The sequence below is a fragment of the Strongylocentrotus purpuratus genome, unplaced genomic scaffold (genome assembly GCF_000002235.5).
Source record: "Strongylocentrotus purpuratus isolate Spur 01 unplaced genomic scaffold, Spur_5.0 spur5_contig_839, whole genome shotgun sequence".
NCBI classification, from domain to species: domain Eukaryota; kingdom Metazoa; phylum Echinodermata; class Echinoidea; order Camarodonta; family Strongylocentrotidae; genus Strongylocentrotus; species Strongylocentrotus purpuratus.
The window spans coordinates 145,120-160,953 of NW_022145545.1; the positions used below are offsets into that span (position 1 = coordinate 145,120).

The 15,834-nt window shown below is 38.0% G+C and overlaps 1 protein-coding gene across 1 annotated transcript in view; it reads right to left on the reverse strand.

Annotated features, from left to right (window-relative positions):
* LOC105444851 (structural maintenance of chromosomes flexible hinge domain-containing protein 1-like) overlaps positions 1-11,912 on the reverse strand; it is a 30,588-nt gene extending 18,676 nt beyond the window's left edge. The window contains exons 1-10 of the mRNA XM_030987330.1: positions 11,752-11,912; positions 9,230-9,311; positions 5,790-5,951; positions 5,291-5,373; positions 3,529-3,674; positions 3,096-3,195; positions 2,682-2,801; positions 2,206-2,384; positions 1,353-1,651; positions 800-926 (exon numbers count right to left, since the gene is read on the reverse strand). Coding sequence (XP_030843190.1) covers positions 800-926; positions 1,353-1,651; positions 2,206-2,384; positions 2,682-2,801; positions 3,096-3,195; positions 3,529-3,674; positions 5,291-5,373; positions 5,790-5,951; positions 9,230-9,311; positions 11,752-11,865 — 1,412 coding nt within the window. The 5' untranslated portion in view covers positions 11,866-11,912. The remainder of the gene's footprint in view (positions 1-799; positions 927-1,352; positions 1,652-2,205; positions 2,385-2,681; positions 2,802-3,095; positions 3,196-3,528; positions 3,675-5,290; positions 5,374-5,789; positions 5,952-9,229; positions 9,312-11,751) is intronic.
* Positions 11,913-15,834: the final 3,922 nt, after the last annotated feature.

A 15,834-nucleotide genomic window follows, 5' to 3' on the forward strand; every position in this document is an offset into this window, starting at 1 on the left:
GCTCTGTCACCCCCAAGTTGTGCGACTATTAAAGAGTTTCTGTCGGGAGAGCTTGGTCGGCTGATCTCAGACTTAATGTCATTATTAATCCATTCCTCACTCCATATTGTGTTTTCCACTCATTCCATCATGTGTGCCTTACATACTTTTAGTACTCTCCGTAAATATACTTCATATTTTGTTCGCCATCCATACATCTGTTTGCCCTTATCTCTCTGTCTACTTCTCTTTTTTTCACTTGATATTGTAACGATTTTATTGTATCCATCCTCATCTAGACTTGTTTATATATTTACAATTTAAGAAGTATCTTTGTATTATTCAATTAATATTTATATACATGTGTATCATGAACTTTTTCTTTTAAACCTTTGAAATGTATTTTGATGTTACATACACTTTATATTGTGGTGTGTTTTTTATTGTATTTTAATCAGGACCATGATAAAAAAAAAACTTTGCTGATCATGTTTATCCTGAATAAAGATGTTCAAATAAATAAATAAATAAACTTAATTCGTAATTCATTCAAGCATACAATCATCCGATCAGTTACATCTGCATTCACTCACATCACCATTCGTTGAATAAAAGATAAAGGAATAATACCAACATCATATATGATGCAAGAGTAATGAAGCAAACAGAACAATTTTGTATTAAATAGATTGTGCCTTCACATATTAATTTACAGCTGCATGTTACTTACCCAATTAATCATTCATTTAACCAAATAACTCTAAAAGTAAAATTACTCCCACAATCAATCAAATTAGACTTGCTACTCTCTACAACTCACTGTTCGATCGTTGTATATGGAATAAGCCTTCCATTCCAGTAGCACTCAAATATGGCTTTGTTACCCCTCGCAGGTTTTTCCTTGTTGTAATCACTCTCGACATCATTTTCCTTAGGTTCTGCAGATTCTGAAATTTAGCAGAACAAAATTATATAGAAGTGAATTTCGAGCTGTAATAAAGTAATCTGATCACTTTTCAGGAACCACTATTTCGATCAGTAAATGGAAATGGTTTTACTTTCTTTCTCTCTCTTCCTCCTTCCCTCTCTCTCTCTCTCATTCTCTTTCTCTCTTTCTTTTTTTCCACTCTCTCCCTTTCGCTCTTTTTTCGTTCTTTCTCTCTCTCTCACTGGTCTACCAGAATTTAACATGTCCTTCAAAACATGCCAATTAGGACAATGCAAATGTCAACAAAAACAAATTGGAGTTGTTTGCAGCGTTAAATTGAAATGTTATAGCACTTTGTAAAGTTCAGCGTACTTTAGATCTCCAATTTCTTTAAAAATCACAAAGTCAAATTAGACATAAAAAAACCTTTAAAAATTCTCCCCACCTGGATCAACTGGATACGACTCCTTGTCAAAGAGGAATGGATGATATCGAAGCACGCCCTCTACCAGTCCAGTTCCTACCGAAACTTGGAATTCAAACGTGTCCTTGGCAAACCTTATGAAGTTTGATTGGGGATCATCTTTAATGTCTCTGAGGTTGAGATGCTGAGGCGTATGGCCCTTCATGTACATAGTGATACTGATGTCAATGTTCTTGTAGGGGCTTGGCGGACGGTACATGGAGTTGGACAGGTGGGACTGGTTGCCTTGTGGACCATGGATGTAGTAGTGGTAGATGTTTCTGTGATGACAATCAGGGAAGACATAATGGAGACATATTAAAGAGCTTTATGAAATGGAGGCAAATGACGTCCTATAACATTGCAACCTTTTAATACCAAGCCACAATTTTCAATACACTCTGAATATATTTTTCAGTCTCCTTTATCACATGATGCCTAATCATTTTTAACGGATTATATTTGATTCAGTTTTTTTTTAGTTGATTATTGGTTGAATGTTGAAATGGACAAATCTTAATTTCTATGATCATCTTCTTCAGAAAGGGGAAACAATTAGTATCGTTCTCTAAAAGCAGTGCATGAACTGAACATTGTTATATTATTTTTCAAGTAATATGTACCACAACCTAGCTCGAATTTTTCTACACAGTGTTCTCTACCTTTTTACATGTATATAGAAATCGTACATAAAAACGGCTCTAAACTATTTTCTCTCTTTACAGAGAGTCCAGGCTTATAATTTCCAAGGTCTATTTAAATACACTAACTCACTTAAAAAATTTGAAGGGGGATGGGGGGGGGGCTGAGGGTACACAATACGTGAGAGACTTACGCCAGTTTTCTGCTCCAACTGCTGAAGTCATCTTTTAGGAACTTGATGTGGTGTGACTTGATACTGGTGATGACGACGTGGGTAAAGTTCTCTTTGCCTTCCTCTTCCTTGATCAGTTTGTGCAGAATGACATCTCCTGGTGGTGATACGTGACTGCACTCGCCAGGCTTCAGGCCAGGCTTCAGGTGTGAGTTGCATGAAAGAGATGGAGAAAATAAACGTAAGTGCAAGAAGTACAACTGCTCTTTCTCATGTTCTGGTAATACGTAACTGCCCTCGCCAGGCTTCAAGTGTGAATTGCATTAAAAAAAGATGACGAAAAGAAATGTTACTGAAAGTATTACAGCTTCAATTTCTCATCTTCTGCTGATACTTCGTATAATCCTCTATTGATAGATAGCTGTCCTTGTTAGGTATCATAGGAGCAGCAACAATAATTATGAAAGAAACAAGCATTATCATAATCAACCACCCACCTGCCTGTGTGTGATGATGTCGCTGTATATGTCTTCTTTGTTCTTCTCTCTCCTTTCAAACTTTTTCTTTGATACCGTCATCTCGTGAACATCCTTAGAATCTTTGGGTTTAGTGATCATCTGTAAGAAATCATGGGATGGATGTATTAAGGCTTCAAGATTATTTATCTGTTCAATAGTAAGATTAATCTATAACAGTGTTAAAGAAGTTGTCATGGAGTAAATCATGACCAGAAATGAGTTATCTTGCACGGCCATTATGTTGCACAAAGCAGCCCTTCTGTCGATTGGTGTCTACAGTTGTGGGCAAAATAGCACGTGTGGCAAACAACCGGCTGTGCAGAGATGCGAAGAAAGCAATCGAAGTTTTGATAGAAAATGTCAAAGGGTACAGGCAAAAAGCTTATAACTCACCCTGGCTGAATCACCAATGAAAAACACTGCTTGTTTTCCTCCTACTCCAAAGTAAGAGATGTCACTGTTTAACGATCTGGGAATGTCTCTCTCTTCATCACTTTCATAAGAACAATGGTTGATCAAATAAAAAGAATTAAATTAAATTGAATTGGTCTGAGACTTCACTCAAGTACATTTATCACTGAATCTGTGGCCGGAGACAACATGAGTTTACTGTTAAAAGGACTTCAAAATTCAGGTACATGTAGATAAACAACCCATGGACATCTGGCTTTAAAGCTCAGGGGCTTTGTGCAAAGATCCTTGACTTGGTTTCATACAGCGAACGTGCAGTTCCAAGATGACTACTCTACCACTTAACCATCAAATATGATAATGAAAATATCTCTCCTTTCCTTGTGAATCAGTTTGTTTAATGAAGAGATGTTACCTGTTGTTCTCTGGATTTAGTCTCTGTCTCTTGCGATTGAATTTAGAGAGTCGATAAATGGCCCAGTTGTTGAGTTCTGTGGTGGTCATGCCTTTGCCATTGTCAAGGACACAAACCATGCTCTTATCTCCTGTTTCATCCAGGTACTGATTGAAAGTGAAATAAAATAGCAGGATAATTAATGGGATGATAAGCCCATATTATCTGTTTGGAGCCGGAAGGGCATATACTCATATACTTGAACACAGAGATAACATCCTTTTTGCTCTAAACAGACGATATAAAGCAGATATCTCCCTAAAGCAAAACAAGGGAAACGCTATCGGCGGTCTCGCCTGCATTACGCAATTCAATATGATGAAAAATTGAGGTTGGGACATTATTCATAGGTAGAGTGGCTCATTAACAGCCCCCCCCCCCCCCATGAAATCCTCTGAATATAATCAGCATTTTGAAGTGAATATTGACCAAGAGTCATTGGAAGAATTATTTATTATAATTTGTACCAAGATTAATACCTTTAATGGAATAAGAAAAAATAACAATTTTTTTTTTTAATCCTCACATTTTGACCTAAAATGACCTTTGACCTTGAATTTTTAACCAGGAAATTGCGGAATAAGATTTGTGATAACCCTTGTGTACAAGTTTCATGGAATTTGAAAAATAACACTTTTGAAATTATTTTAAAATTTAAAATGTTGATATTGATGCCACAAAAGAGTCTTAGTTTGTTGACCTGAAATGACCTTTGAACTTAATTTAGTGACATGAAATTCTACTCACATGATTGGGGATACTTGATAACCTTTTAGTGTAAGTTTCATTGAATAAGAACTTACACTTTCAAAATTATATTAAAAATTCAAAACTTAACCTGAAGTCAAGTTTTCGATGATGATGCCATTACATAGTCTAAGTCTGTTGAACTGAAATGACCTTTGACTTTAATTTTGTGACCCGAAATTCTGCTCACACGATTGGGAATACTTGAAAACCCTTTAGTCCAATTTTCATTGAATGAGAACTTATACTTTCAAAATTATACTAAATATTCAAAAACTTAACCTTAGGTTAGGTTTTTGATGTTGACGCCGCCGCCGTCGCCGTCACCGGAAAAGCGGCGCCTATGTCTCGCTTTTTTGCTATGCAGGCGAGACAAAAACGCTGCCGTAAAATAAATTAATCAAGAGGAGCATTTTCCACATTTATGTATCTTATAGTACACATGTTAGTGAGTACTCTAACAGGCCTTTGTTGCATGCAGCTTTTTGTCCCCATCCTCACTTAGCCTTTCATTAAAATGTGACATGTTTTTTTTTTTTGCATAGCAGTTGATTCACATCAAGTGTGAGCAAGGCTTCATGCAGAAGGCCACATCATCAGTCAGAAACTCATCACTGCCCAAAAATTAACGGGGAAATTAGTCCTGAATGTTACAAATAATAGCCATTAAAAGGAACGGTAATTATACAATTGAATTTCAGAATTTTTAGAATTTTATTTAGAATTTAGAATGTTAGAAAATAACCTTATAGATACCTTAAAGTACAAGTCCACTCCAAAAAAACCACTCAGACAAACCAAACAATTTTGAGCAAAATCGGATAACTAATAAGAAAGTTGTGAATTTTTGAAAAAGTATGTAGAACTAAGTGTGGTTTTTCAGCACCTGCAAAAGCATTACCATCAAGATACAAACTGGGTACATTTGAATCTCCAACAACATTTAAAAGAAATGTAAATAACTGTAGGCACATACCAATCGGATTTCTATTTGTTGGGTTCCGACATTATTCACAGTGGCTGCTAGTGAGTTGTCTATCAGTTCTGCAATTGCAAAAGCTGTTGGGTATAGTAACAAATAGAACTGACAGGTGTTATGATAGCATGACATGATACATTTATTCATGTAGAAGATATGTTAATTACAAATTGAAATTTCCCATGACATATTTAGATATAAAATAGAAAACCCCAAAAAATATCATTAATGGCATCAAAGTGTGTCAGTGTCACACACAAATATTTATTGGCCTGACACACTACGTCTGTAATTTAATATTGAATTACATTAAATAAATGTCTTCATTACTGAAACCTAAAGCTAAACAGAAAGAAACAAAAATGGCTCTTAAAAGTGTAAGAACTGTGAATTTGAACAACTTGTTTAGAAGTAAAAGTGATAAAGCTTAATAAATGAAAGTAAAGAATTAAATACCAATACCACTGTTCCTATAATAAAAGATTTCAAGGCTTACGTAATGGATTCTGTCCTTCGCTGGCATAGTACTCATATATGCCACCCTTGATGAGGGTGTCAAAGTGGGGTTGGTACTCCACCCTTTCCTGGGTAGAGGCCTGCAAAGCCTGTTTGCGGTCCACCAGCAGCTGGAGAGTGACTTTATCCTTAACAAGCTCCTCTGAACCGGTAAAAAGGAAATAGCATTATACTCCTGAAGACAGGTATAAATTTACAAGGTAAATACAACTAAAGCCCCAGTCCCATATAAAGCCGGACCAGCACGGACGAGCACGGACCACTCCGGACCATCCCGGACCATGGTCTGGGGTGATCCGGGATGGTCCGGGATGTTTTGTTCAAAAAAGTGTGATGCTTTTAAGCTACGGTCCCATATACGTCCCGGACCGTCCCGGACCATCCCGGACCCCATCCGGGGTGATCCGGGATTCGGTCCGTGTTGACACCGTGTTGGCACCGGGGTGGTCCTGGATGGTCCTGGATGGTCCTGGGCGGTCAATAACTCACTCCCGGACTGCCACGGATCAACACGGACCGCCCCGGCGCCACTACGGATGACCCCGGACCCAGCACGGTGGCTACACGGATCACCCCGGATCAAACTATTGTCCCGGACCGTCCCGGACCACCCCGGCAGTTTTTGACCGTCAAAAACATCCGGGGTCGACTCCCGGACCGCCCAGGACCATCCAGGACCATCCAGGACCATCCAGGACCATCCAGGACCACCCCGGTGCCAACACGGTGTCAACACGGACCGAATCCCGGATCACCCCGGATGGGGTCCGGGATGGTCCGGGACGGTCCGGGACGTATATGGGACTGTAGCTTAAAGCCTTAAGATAAGTTCCAATCTTCTTGAAAGTTTACACTTTACTTGTGGAGTCACATGACTTTTAGTAAGTTTTTGTCAATAAATAAATGATGAATTCGTTGATTTAAAGGGACGTTTGAGTTCTATTTTATGCATGATTATTGCTCTTTTTCTTATTTATGATATTTCTAGTGCCCTTTTAGGACCTAAAATTGCTATGAAGGTAATCTTAAAGTACAAGTCCACCCCCAAAATATTTTTTTTTCATTAGAAGCAGAAAAACCAGACAAACCAATCAAAAAAAGTTTGAGTAAAATTGGATAACTAATAAGAAAGTTATGAATTTTTGAAAAAGTTTGTAAAACTATCGAACAATGGAAATCACTACACAAATTGCCAATTTGGTTATCAGTTTGTGACGTCATGTCCTCACTATTTATCAATTGCTTTACATAGTTTAATCCCATTAATTTATCTTTTTATCCTCAAAAATTTGATTTCCCCATGCCTTTGCCCAGGTTATATGATTTGTATCGTATTGTGTGCATGACATTCCACTGAAACTTTTATGAACTTTGAATATTGTATATTCATAATCATTGATTTTTATCTAAATAGTTTATCAAAAGTCACATTTCTCATGATTTAACTGAAAAAAAATAACTCTATATTAGTGTATCCACACAAAAACATATTCTCATCAATCTAACTTGGATGCCTTGTGTGAAGAAATTAGATTCTTAGGGGGGAAATAGGAAAGTTAAATTATCAATATAAAGAAAACAATTAGTAGATAGTGAGGACATGACATCACAGACTAATGAGTAAATTTCCAATTTGTCTCGTGATTTTCATTGTTCCATAGTTTTACGGACTTTTTCAAAAATTCATGCAGGACTTTCTTATTAGATATCCGATTTTGCTCAAACTTTTTTTGATTGGTTTGTCTGATTTTTTTGCTTCTATTGGAAGTAATTTTTTTGGAGTGGACTTGGCCTGTAAGCCCAAAAATTTATGAAATTTAGATTAAATCCAATTATACCAATTCACCCCCACTTTCAAAAATTACGGTGATCGTTAATTAATTACTTGATTTATAATAACAGTACACAGGCCAGCTGGTTGTGCGTATTATAATCAACACCAAAAAGCCAACAAAAATCCAACATTGGCTTTGGCTTGAATAAAACAGGCGCTATCTCGTTTTTATTTCAACGGCTAGTTCAAAATTATCGAATATTTATGAGGCCCCACAACTATTAGAAATGGTTATATTTATGGAGATTTCAGCCATCTTTCAACTGATTTAGATCAAATAAAGATGACTTTGTCATTTGAATTGTATGCTCCTTCAAATTTGACAGTCAGTCATTATCTCACAAAAACAAAACAAAAATGTGCAGCGCCCTCTATACCAAAACCCAGCTATCTCTTTAAGATACAAACAAATGAACTACTGTATTTTTTTAAATGTTCTCTCATGGTTAATTGGCATCTGTTTTATCTCAATATGAAAGGAAGCTATCAAAGGTACTATATCCCATTTGCAGGCCAAAAATGAAAAGGATAATTTCCAACGGCATTAGAACTTCCCTCAAAACGAAAGGGCTTGAAAATGGCCTTTAGTGGGATAATGTGGGAAAATAACGATCATTAGTTGTCGAATCGACTTATGTGATTGCAATCACATTGCAATCACATATTGCAAGTAATAGTCTAATTTTTAGACCCTTTTACCGAATGGTCGTACGTTTTGTGCTGCACAGATTCTATCAGTTTAATTGTGGCCCATACAAGTAATGAGTTATTGATGTAAACAAAAAATAATGAAACTGATACAGCTCATTTTATGTATGTTATTACCAAAGAAAAAAAAATATCAGTCACGTCACTCAATAGTGTCTGACAGAGAAGTTTAGAAGGTAAACGGGTTTCCTTGCATAATTTGAATACTAGGACACTGCTAATGTTTAAATTTCACTGATATAGGACATACATGATATATTCATAATCCCTGCAAAGTTCTACAGAAAGGGACATAGAGTTTTTAAGGTGAACGCCACAAAATAACAAAATTCGATTAAATAATGAAATACGTTTGAATGAAGTTGTACTATTTGTTTCACTTATTGACAATATTTGAATGTCTTTCCATAATATGAAAGGAATAGTATAGTGTCTGTAACTTAATGGCTGGTTGCAATGAACTCATTTATTTTTCAAGCTTTAATCTCCATTCAAACATTCTCTTGACAGTCTAGAGTTGCTGGTCCTTTGGGCCCTTTTCGGAGCAACTATACGGCTCCTGTGGTCTTATGTATCTTTAAATAAACCATAATTATTTCACTGTATTGTTAATGGTGTTTTTATTTGTTTTTAACACAAAACGAACATTTTCAGCTACAAAATTTGTTCTCAAATGGATACAAGTACTGGTGGGTCCCTTAAACATAAAATGTGGGCACTTTGGGCAACAATCTTTTCAAAAATCAGACGATGGTATTGGTTAGAGTATCACATTTTACTAAGGAATACACACAAAGAATTTAGGTGAACACCATTTCCCTGTAACAGTGCACCTAACTAACAGGGGGTATTGATGTAGGTTGCGTGAAACAGCTTACCATAAGTCTTATATGTATTGATCTCAGCTCTGTTGTTCGTGGTAGTAATGACAAACTGTTCTTCGTCTGTGATTCCAAACTCCTACAATTATACAATTGGTATGAAAAGATAATTCAAGATTAAAGTGCCCTTATTTCGAACAGCACCAATTTTCGTATAAAAATCAAAATGTTAAAAATTAAACGAAAAGAATTGTAAAGTTAAACAAACACAAATTAACCCTTTGAACATGCAGTCACATTAAAGAAAAAACATATTCTGCCATGAAATATGCAATAGTGGTGCGAAAATCTAAAAAGCGCTCACACCCATGTGACAAGAAATAAGGACGACAAAATTCAGATATAGTCTGAAAATATAAGGTTTTGAGCAAGAATTTTGTGTCCAGTACATCACCAGCAACAATAGACCTACATAATTATGCAAGAACTGAAATAGGGCGTGGCACATACCACATGACATATACGGGTCAAGCTCGCTATCCATAAAAAGGGGGTATCTCACTGAACGGCAAATGCCTACGAACGTTGCGAATTTGGATTCGCTAACTTTTCAAGGTTCGCCTTTGCGACATTTAGCGACTTTTAGCGATGTTTGACGACAATTAGCAATATTAGAGCGAATGTTTGCGAAAGCGTTTGCGAAAGGCAGTTGGCGAAAGCATGGACCTACTAAGGTCCATGGCGAAAGGCAGTTGGCGAATATAAGCGACTGCAAGCAAAGACTAGCAACTATTTGCCAATCCTCTGCCATTATTTTTTAATGTTTGGGACTTTTTGTTAACTCTTGGTACTCAATGGGTCGATTTTATATAGGAACCATTAGGTAACGTGGTCGCTAGCATTGGCGTATAAAAAGACCTTCACCGACACGCAAAGGTGTGACTGAGGCATAACGCGTGACAAAATAAATAGCGGTCCTTTATGAATAGCGGCCCTCTTCAATATTGAGTAAACCACACACAATTTACCTCACTATTCAAAAGGACCGCTATCTACGCGCACGCGGGACTAAATGAATAGCGATCTTTTATAAATAGCAGTCCTCATGAACAGCGAGCAGACCCCACAGGTACGTGTCAGGTGGCCTCCCTAGTTGCTTTTTTTCACAGTGTGCCTGGTTACAAACTGCCTACTACCTTAACCTGGCCTGATCTCTCTTGGTGCAGCAATGTTATGTTAAAGGATAACTACCCCCTGGGCTATCAAGTTGCATTGCATTCTAAAAGGTTGAGTTTTGGGAAATGTGTAAACTAATATATTTTATCTTTTTTTTTTCTCTCTCTCTCTCTCTCCCTTTCTCTCTCTCTCTCTCTCTCTCTCTCTCCCTTTCTCTCTCTCTCTCTCTCTCTCTCTATCTCTCACTCTCTCTCTCTCTCTCTCTGTCCTTTAATTGTCTCTCACACACTTCCCCCTCGTGTCATGTTATCGTTCAGGCATATTGGCCGGGAAAAAATACAAATATACATGTGTACTGACAAACACACACATACATATACACCACTACATTCACACGTTGGGATCATTGTTTGTAATATTTAGACGGCGTGCATCTATTTCTAGAAACTGGGGATTCCCACATGCGTAGGCGTTGTAGTCTACCTCACAGGCTCTTTACGTGCGATTGTTAGGCTTTCAAGTTGCATTGGGTCTTTAAGTATAGGTTGAGTTTTGAGAAATGTGTAAAACAATATACATTGTTTTCTCTTTCTTTCTCTCTCCCTCCCCCTCTCCCCCTTCTCTCTCTCTCTCTCTCTCTCTCTGACCCAAATAACCCTACATGTTGTATTAACAGGACATCTAAATATATCCCCAAATGGTACATTAACCGGACGGACATCATAAAAACTGGTGTATTACCCTAACCCTAATCATTGCTATAACCAGGGCTGTCAACTTTGGGAAACCTCTGCCTCTCCCTCACTCTTCTCCTCCATGTCATGTTATCTTTCGACATTACAAAGACGTCAGTATAATCTTTCAAATGAAAGGAGACAATAGTAGGATTCATTCAAAAATATGTAGCATTTCGATATACCTTTTATTTGAATGAGCTTTGATTCAATCCACACCACTGTCTTCTACTTGATCGGCCAGTCAGAAGACTGATAGGTCCTACACGTAAATATTCAACCATATTTGTACAGAACTTATGATTCCCAGTAGTTAGTTCCGAACGGATATTAAACAGATATATTGTTATTGATTTTGCTCTTGCAGTTGAATATGAGAGTAGAAATCAGCGCAGCGAACCTGAACATCCACATGCACACACACATACACACACACAACAAACACACATCGACCAAACATCTCCAGGGGCTGTTTCATGAACTAAAATTGATTTAGATTTTTAAAAATAGTTTTAAGGCCGAATCATTTTTAGCCTACAATGATACTTGTGAGCTGTTTCGTCATATCAAGTTTAAGCCTTTATAAAACACCCCTCAATATCATACGTACGCACTAACGCACATTTACTGATTTAGGTTTAAATACATGCTACGTATTGGCGTGCTTACTTTCTTGATTAACTCTTTAAAATCAGCAAAACTGAAGACATCATCAAGAGTGATTTCCCGTGCTGGTCCAGAGCCTTTGCGACGGTCGAAAACGTACACCGTTGAGCCTGCCATGGTCGTCGTCAAGTTGTTCTTTGCAAATTATGGCGATATAGACTAATATTAAGCGATCTCTCGCTCTCTCTACACTAGTCCACTGCATGCCTGAACTGTTTCCGTTTCTCGCGCCCAATCAGCTGAGAAAATAACACACCCTCAACGCTAAACCGGAGACAGCCTTTGCCGTTCTCTACCTTCATTAGGGACTTTTAGATTTGCGTGGACTGAAACGTGGGACGTCCATTCAAGGCAGTGCACATAGAGATATATACTTAAGTATATATCTCTATGGCAGTGCATGAAAAGGAGGTCGACCGTAGCAATCCCCATTGTCTTCGTGCAAATCTAAAAGTCCTTATTCCCGCTCTTTCTACGACGGTGTCTTTCGGAGGTGGCGCGATCTGTAGTGGATGCGTGTAAGAGATGAGGACACAGATTATTGAAGAATAACAAATATTAAAAATAGGACAGAATCTGGACTAATATATATGTAGCTAGCTACCCGCTCTGCTGGGGGCCTATAGTCTCCAGTGGCGGATCCAGGGGGGGGGGGGCGGTGGCCCGCCCCCCCCCCACCCCTGGGAAAAAAACGTGTAAAAACGTGATTTTTACCTTTTTGAAGCGATCCCCCCCCCCCCCCCCCCCCCCCCCCCCCCCCCCCACCTGGCGCTTAGGCCAAACAAAAAATCATTTGGTTGTCCTCGACCGCCCGCTCATCATTTTCGGGCCGCTCGTATTTTTTTTTTTCTAATTCATATTTTTTTTTTGGGGGGGGGGAGCAATCTTAAATGCCAAACATACCATTTTATGCATTTGCAAGGATCAAAACGCGTCCCGTTGCCAGTTTGGTCTTTTCAGTACGCAATTAGTTATTTATTAAACTTGCCATTTTTATTTTTCTATGTCAAAATGCCGTTCATTCAAATCAGGTTCTGAGTGTTCTTAAACTCATTTTAAAGCCCATCTCTACTAGTTTACAGGGAGGATTAGACCACCCTGCAATGTCATTGGACAGGTCGTTATCTCATCAAATCAGCTCTCAGTTAAAGTGGCACGTTCCCGCCAGCGTTATTTTTTTATGCGGCACAGATTGGGGCATGGCGCGTGTTAAACCTATGGGAAGTACGTTCTTTCCCTTCTGAATAGTGTCTGCACGTACGTGAGACTAGTGATGTTTATAGCTAGCGCATTAGCGCTGCGAAGAAGTTTGTATATCCATCGCGAACTATGTGTTTAGATAACATTCCTCTTCGTTTAAATTAGTTAAGTTTTATTGACTAATTATTGTGATGTTCTCCTTATTGACGTGCTGCCTCCTCTTCAGATTTCCAATTTGATTTTAATTGTTGATGTAATGATTTTCCATGCGGTAGTGGATTAAATATAACACTATTAAAAACTGACCTCTACTACTTATACTGTCTAGTACGCACACGACCAGTATTAGTCTGTAAATCAAGACCCCTTTTAAAAAAAAAACTCCAATCTGTGCCGCATAAAAAAATAACGCTTCCCGCCAGTGTAGTTATCGCTGCTCTAGTCATCGCCATCTTGGTTCCGAAGATCGACTTCTAATTTGCATACAGCTGTCAATCAAAGTACGCGCGGCCTGGCCTGCCTTCGCCAAGCCAGCTGATCGCTGACGATCGCGACGTCACGAAAGTGAGCGGAAACAGCAGCCGAATCTTAGAGCCGAACTGCGATTGGCATTACTTCGGCACATGTATGCGATAATCGGTATTGTCCGGGCATTCGGAACATGCCATCTGCGTAAAGAGCCGTATTTTGTTGGTGTCAATAGGCAGCTAGCACCGTCCGCCAGCGGGTACGTATTTTGAACGCCCTCTGGAATACGGGGAACATCCCTCTTTAATATAAGCTAAAGTGGATAATGGGGGACCAATGGTCACCGATTAGGCATTGTTTGCTACATAGAGGGCGCAAGTAGCTATAAGTAGTACAGTGGAGATTTAAAAGGTGCTGTAATTCAAAGCCTAAAATACTTTCTGTGTTGGTCTTGATATTCATTGTACATTAAATTAGTCTTTTACCATATTAAAGTGTTTTATAGACATTGTTTGTTTAAATCCTTGACAATCCCAATGATATATTTTTTTTTATGAAAAAAAAAATCCAAAAATCCAAAAAAAAAAAAAAAAAAAATGAGGTTTAAGGAAAATAAGGAAAAAAAAATCCGCCCGTCCGCCCCTACTCCAAAATAGCAATCGAAGACAACCAAACAATTTTTTTTGTTTGGCCTTAAGTGGGGGGGCGTACAAATTTTTAAATTTTCAAGGGACAACAAAAAAGGACGTACTGATCCCTTACTGATTTTTGAAAATAGCCGGATAGCGATTCTTTATAATTTTGATACATGTGGATGCCCCTGAGGATGTATTATACGCACTAGAAAAATTAGCCCCTAAAACAATGATGCTTTCGAGAAAAATTGAATATAAAAATTTACTGGTGCTCCCGGTAGTAAATTTTGATGAATTTCAAATAGCTTATACGGTAGCTGCGACCATGAAAATCTCAGAATATGCAATTGTGATATATGATTTCCAAACGGGAATAGCAATTGGTCGATTTTAGTCAAGAAACAATGTTTTAAAGCTATCTAATATCTTGACCTTGAGAGGGAGATATACAACATAAAGACTTTAGTACTTACAATTTCATCACTTTAGACTCGATTTCAACCGCGACAACGATCACCGAATATTATAGGATCCCATTTGCTTCCAATATGTTCATTAGAACCAAATTCATGACCCCATACCAAAACTTTGAAATAACCTTTAAGTCAGTGCCTTTAAAGGACGCCACATGTGACTGTCATTGCCTTGAATCAGCTTGGGATCAGTTTGGTATTAGTTTGGTATTAGTTTGAAATCAGTTTGGTATTAGTTTGGAATCGGCTTGGGATCAGTTTGGTATTAGTTTGGATTAGTTTGGGATCAGCTTGGGATCAGCTTGGGATCAGTTTGGAATCATTTTGGTATTAGTTTGGTATTAGTTTGGAATCAGTTTGGTATCAGTTTGGTATTAGTTTGGAATCAGCTTGGGATCAGCTTGTGATCAGCTTGGGATCAGCTTGGAATCAATTTGGAATCATTTTGGTATTAGTTTGGAATCAGTTTGGAATCAGTTTGGAATCAGTTTGGGATCAGCTTGGGACCAGTTTGGAATCAACTTGGGATCAGTTTGTATTAGTTTGGAATCAGTTTGGGATCAGCTTGGGATCAGTTTGCTATTAGTTTGGAATCAGCTTGGGATCAGCTTAGGAACAGCTTGGGATCAATTTGGAATCATTTTGGTATTAGTTTGGTATTAGTTTGGGATCAGTTTGGTATCAGTTTGGTATTAGTTTGGAATCAGCTTGGGATCAGCTTGGGGTCAGCTTGGGATCAGCTTGGGATCAGCTTGGGATCAGTTTGGAATCATTTTAGTATTAGTTTGGTATTTTAGCCTTAAAAGGGCGTCATAATTATGTCCACGTCCACGCAAATCTAAAAGTGCAAGCAATGCTCAATACAATGATGTCACAACACGTCACTCATAATTATACTTCAGACACCTTTAGAATTAACACCCTTCTTGCTTCGAAACTATGATATGTCTGCTTGGAGCCAGAAGGGTGATAGCTGATACCATCTTATACATAGCCCTTCTTGCTCTCAGTTGGTGATATGAACAAGCAGAGCCAAAGAGAGGAAAAATCAAGGAGGACTTCGTAGGCCTATATTGATTTATTCATTGATGTGTATTTTTTTAACTAAGAAATCATATAGGCCTACAGTCAAACCTGTGTACTGAGGTCACCCAAGGTAAACAGAGGAATTTACTTAGGAAATATTGTTTTAATATATGAAGTTTCTGCATTTTTAACAGCCTCCTTAACATGCAATTACAATACAAGTGAATGTGTGTTAATACAAAAATGTGTTTGATTCTTTTCTTTAAAATATAAAGAAATGCTCT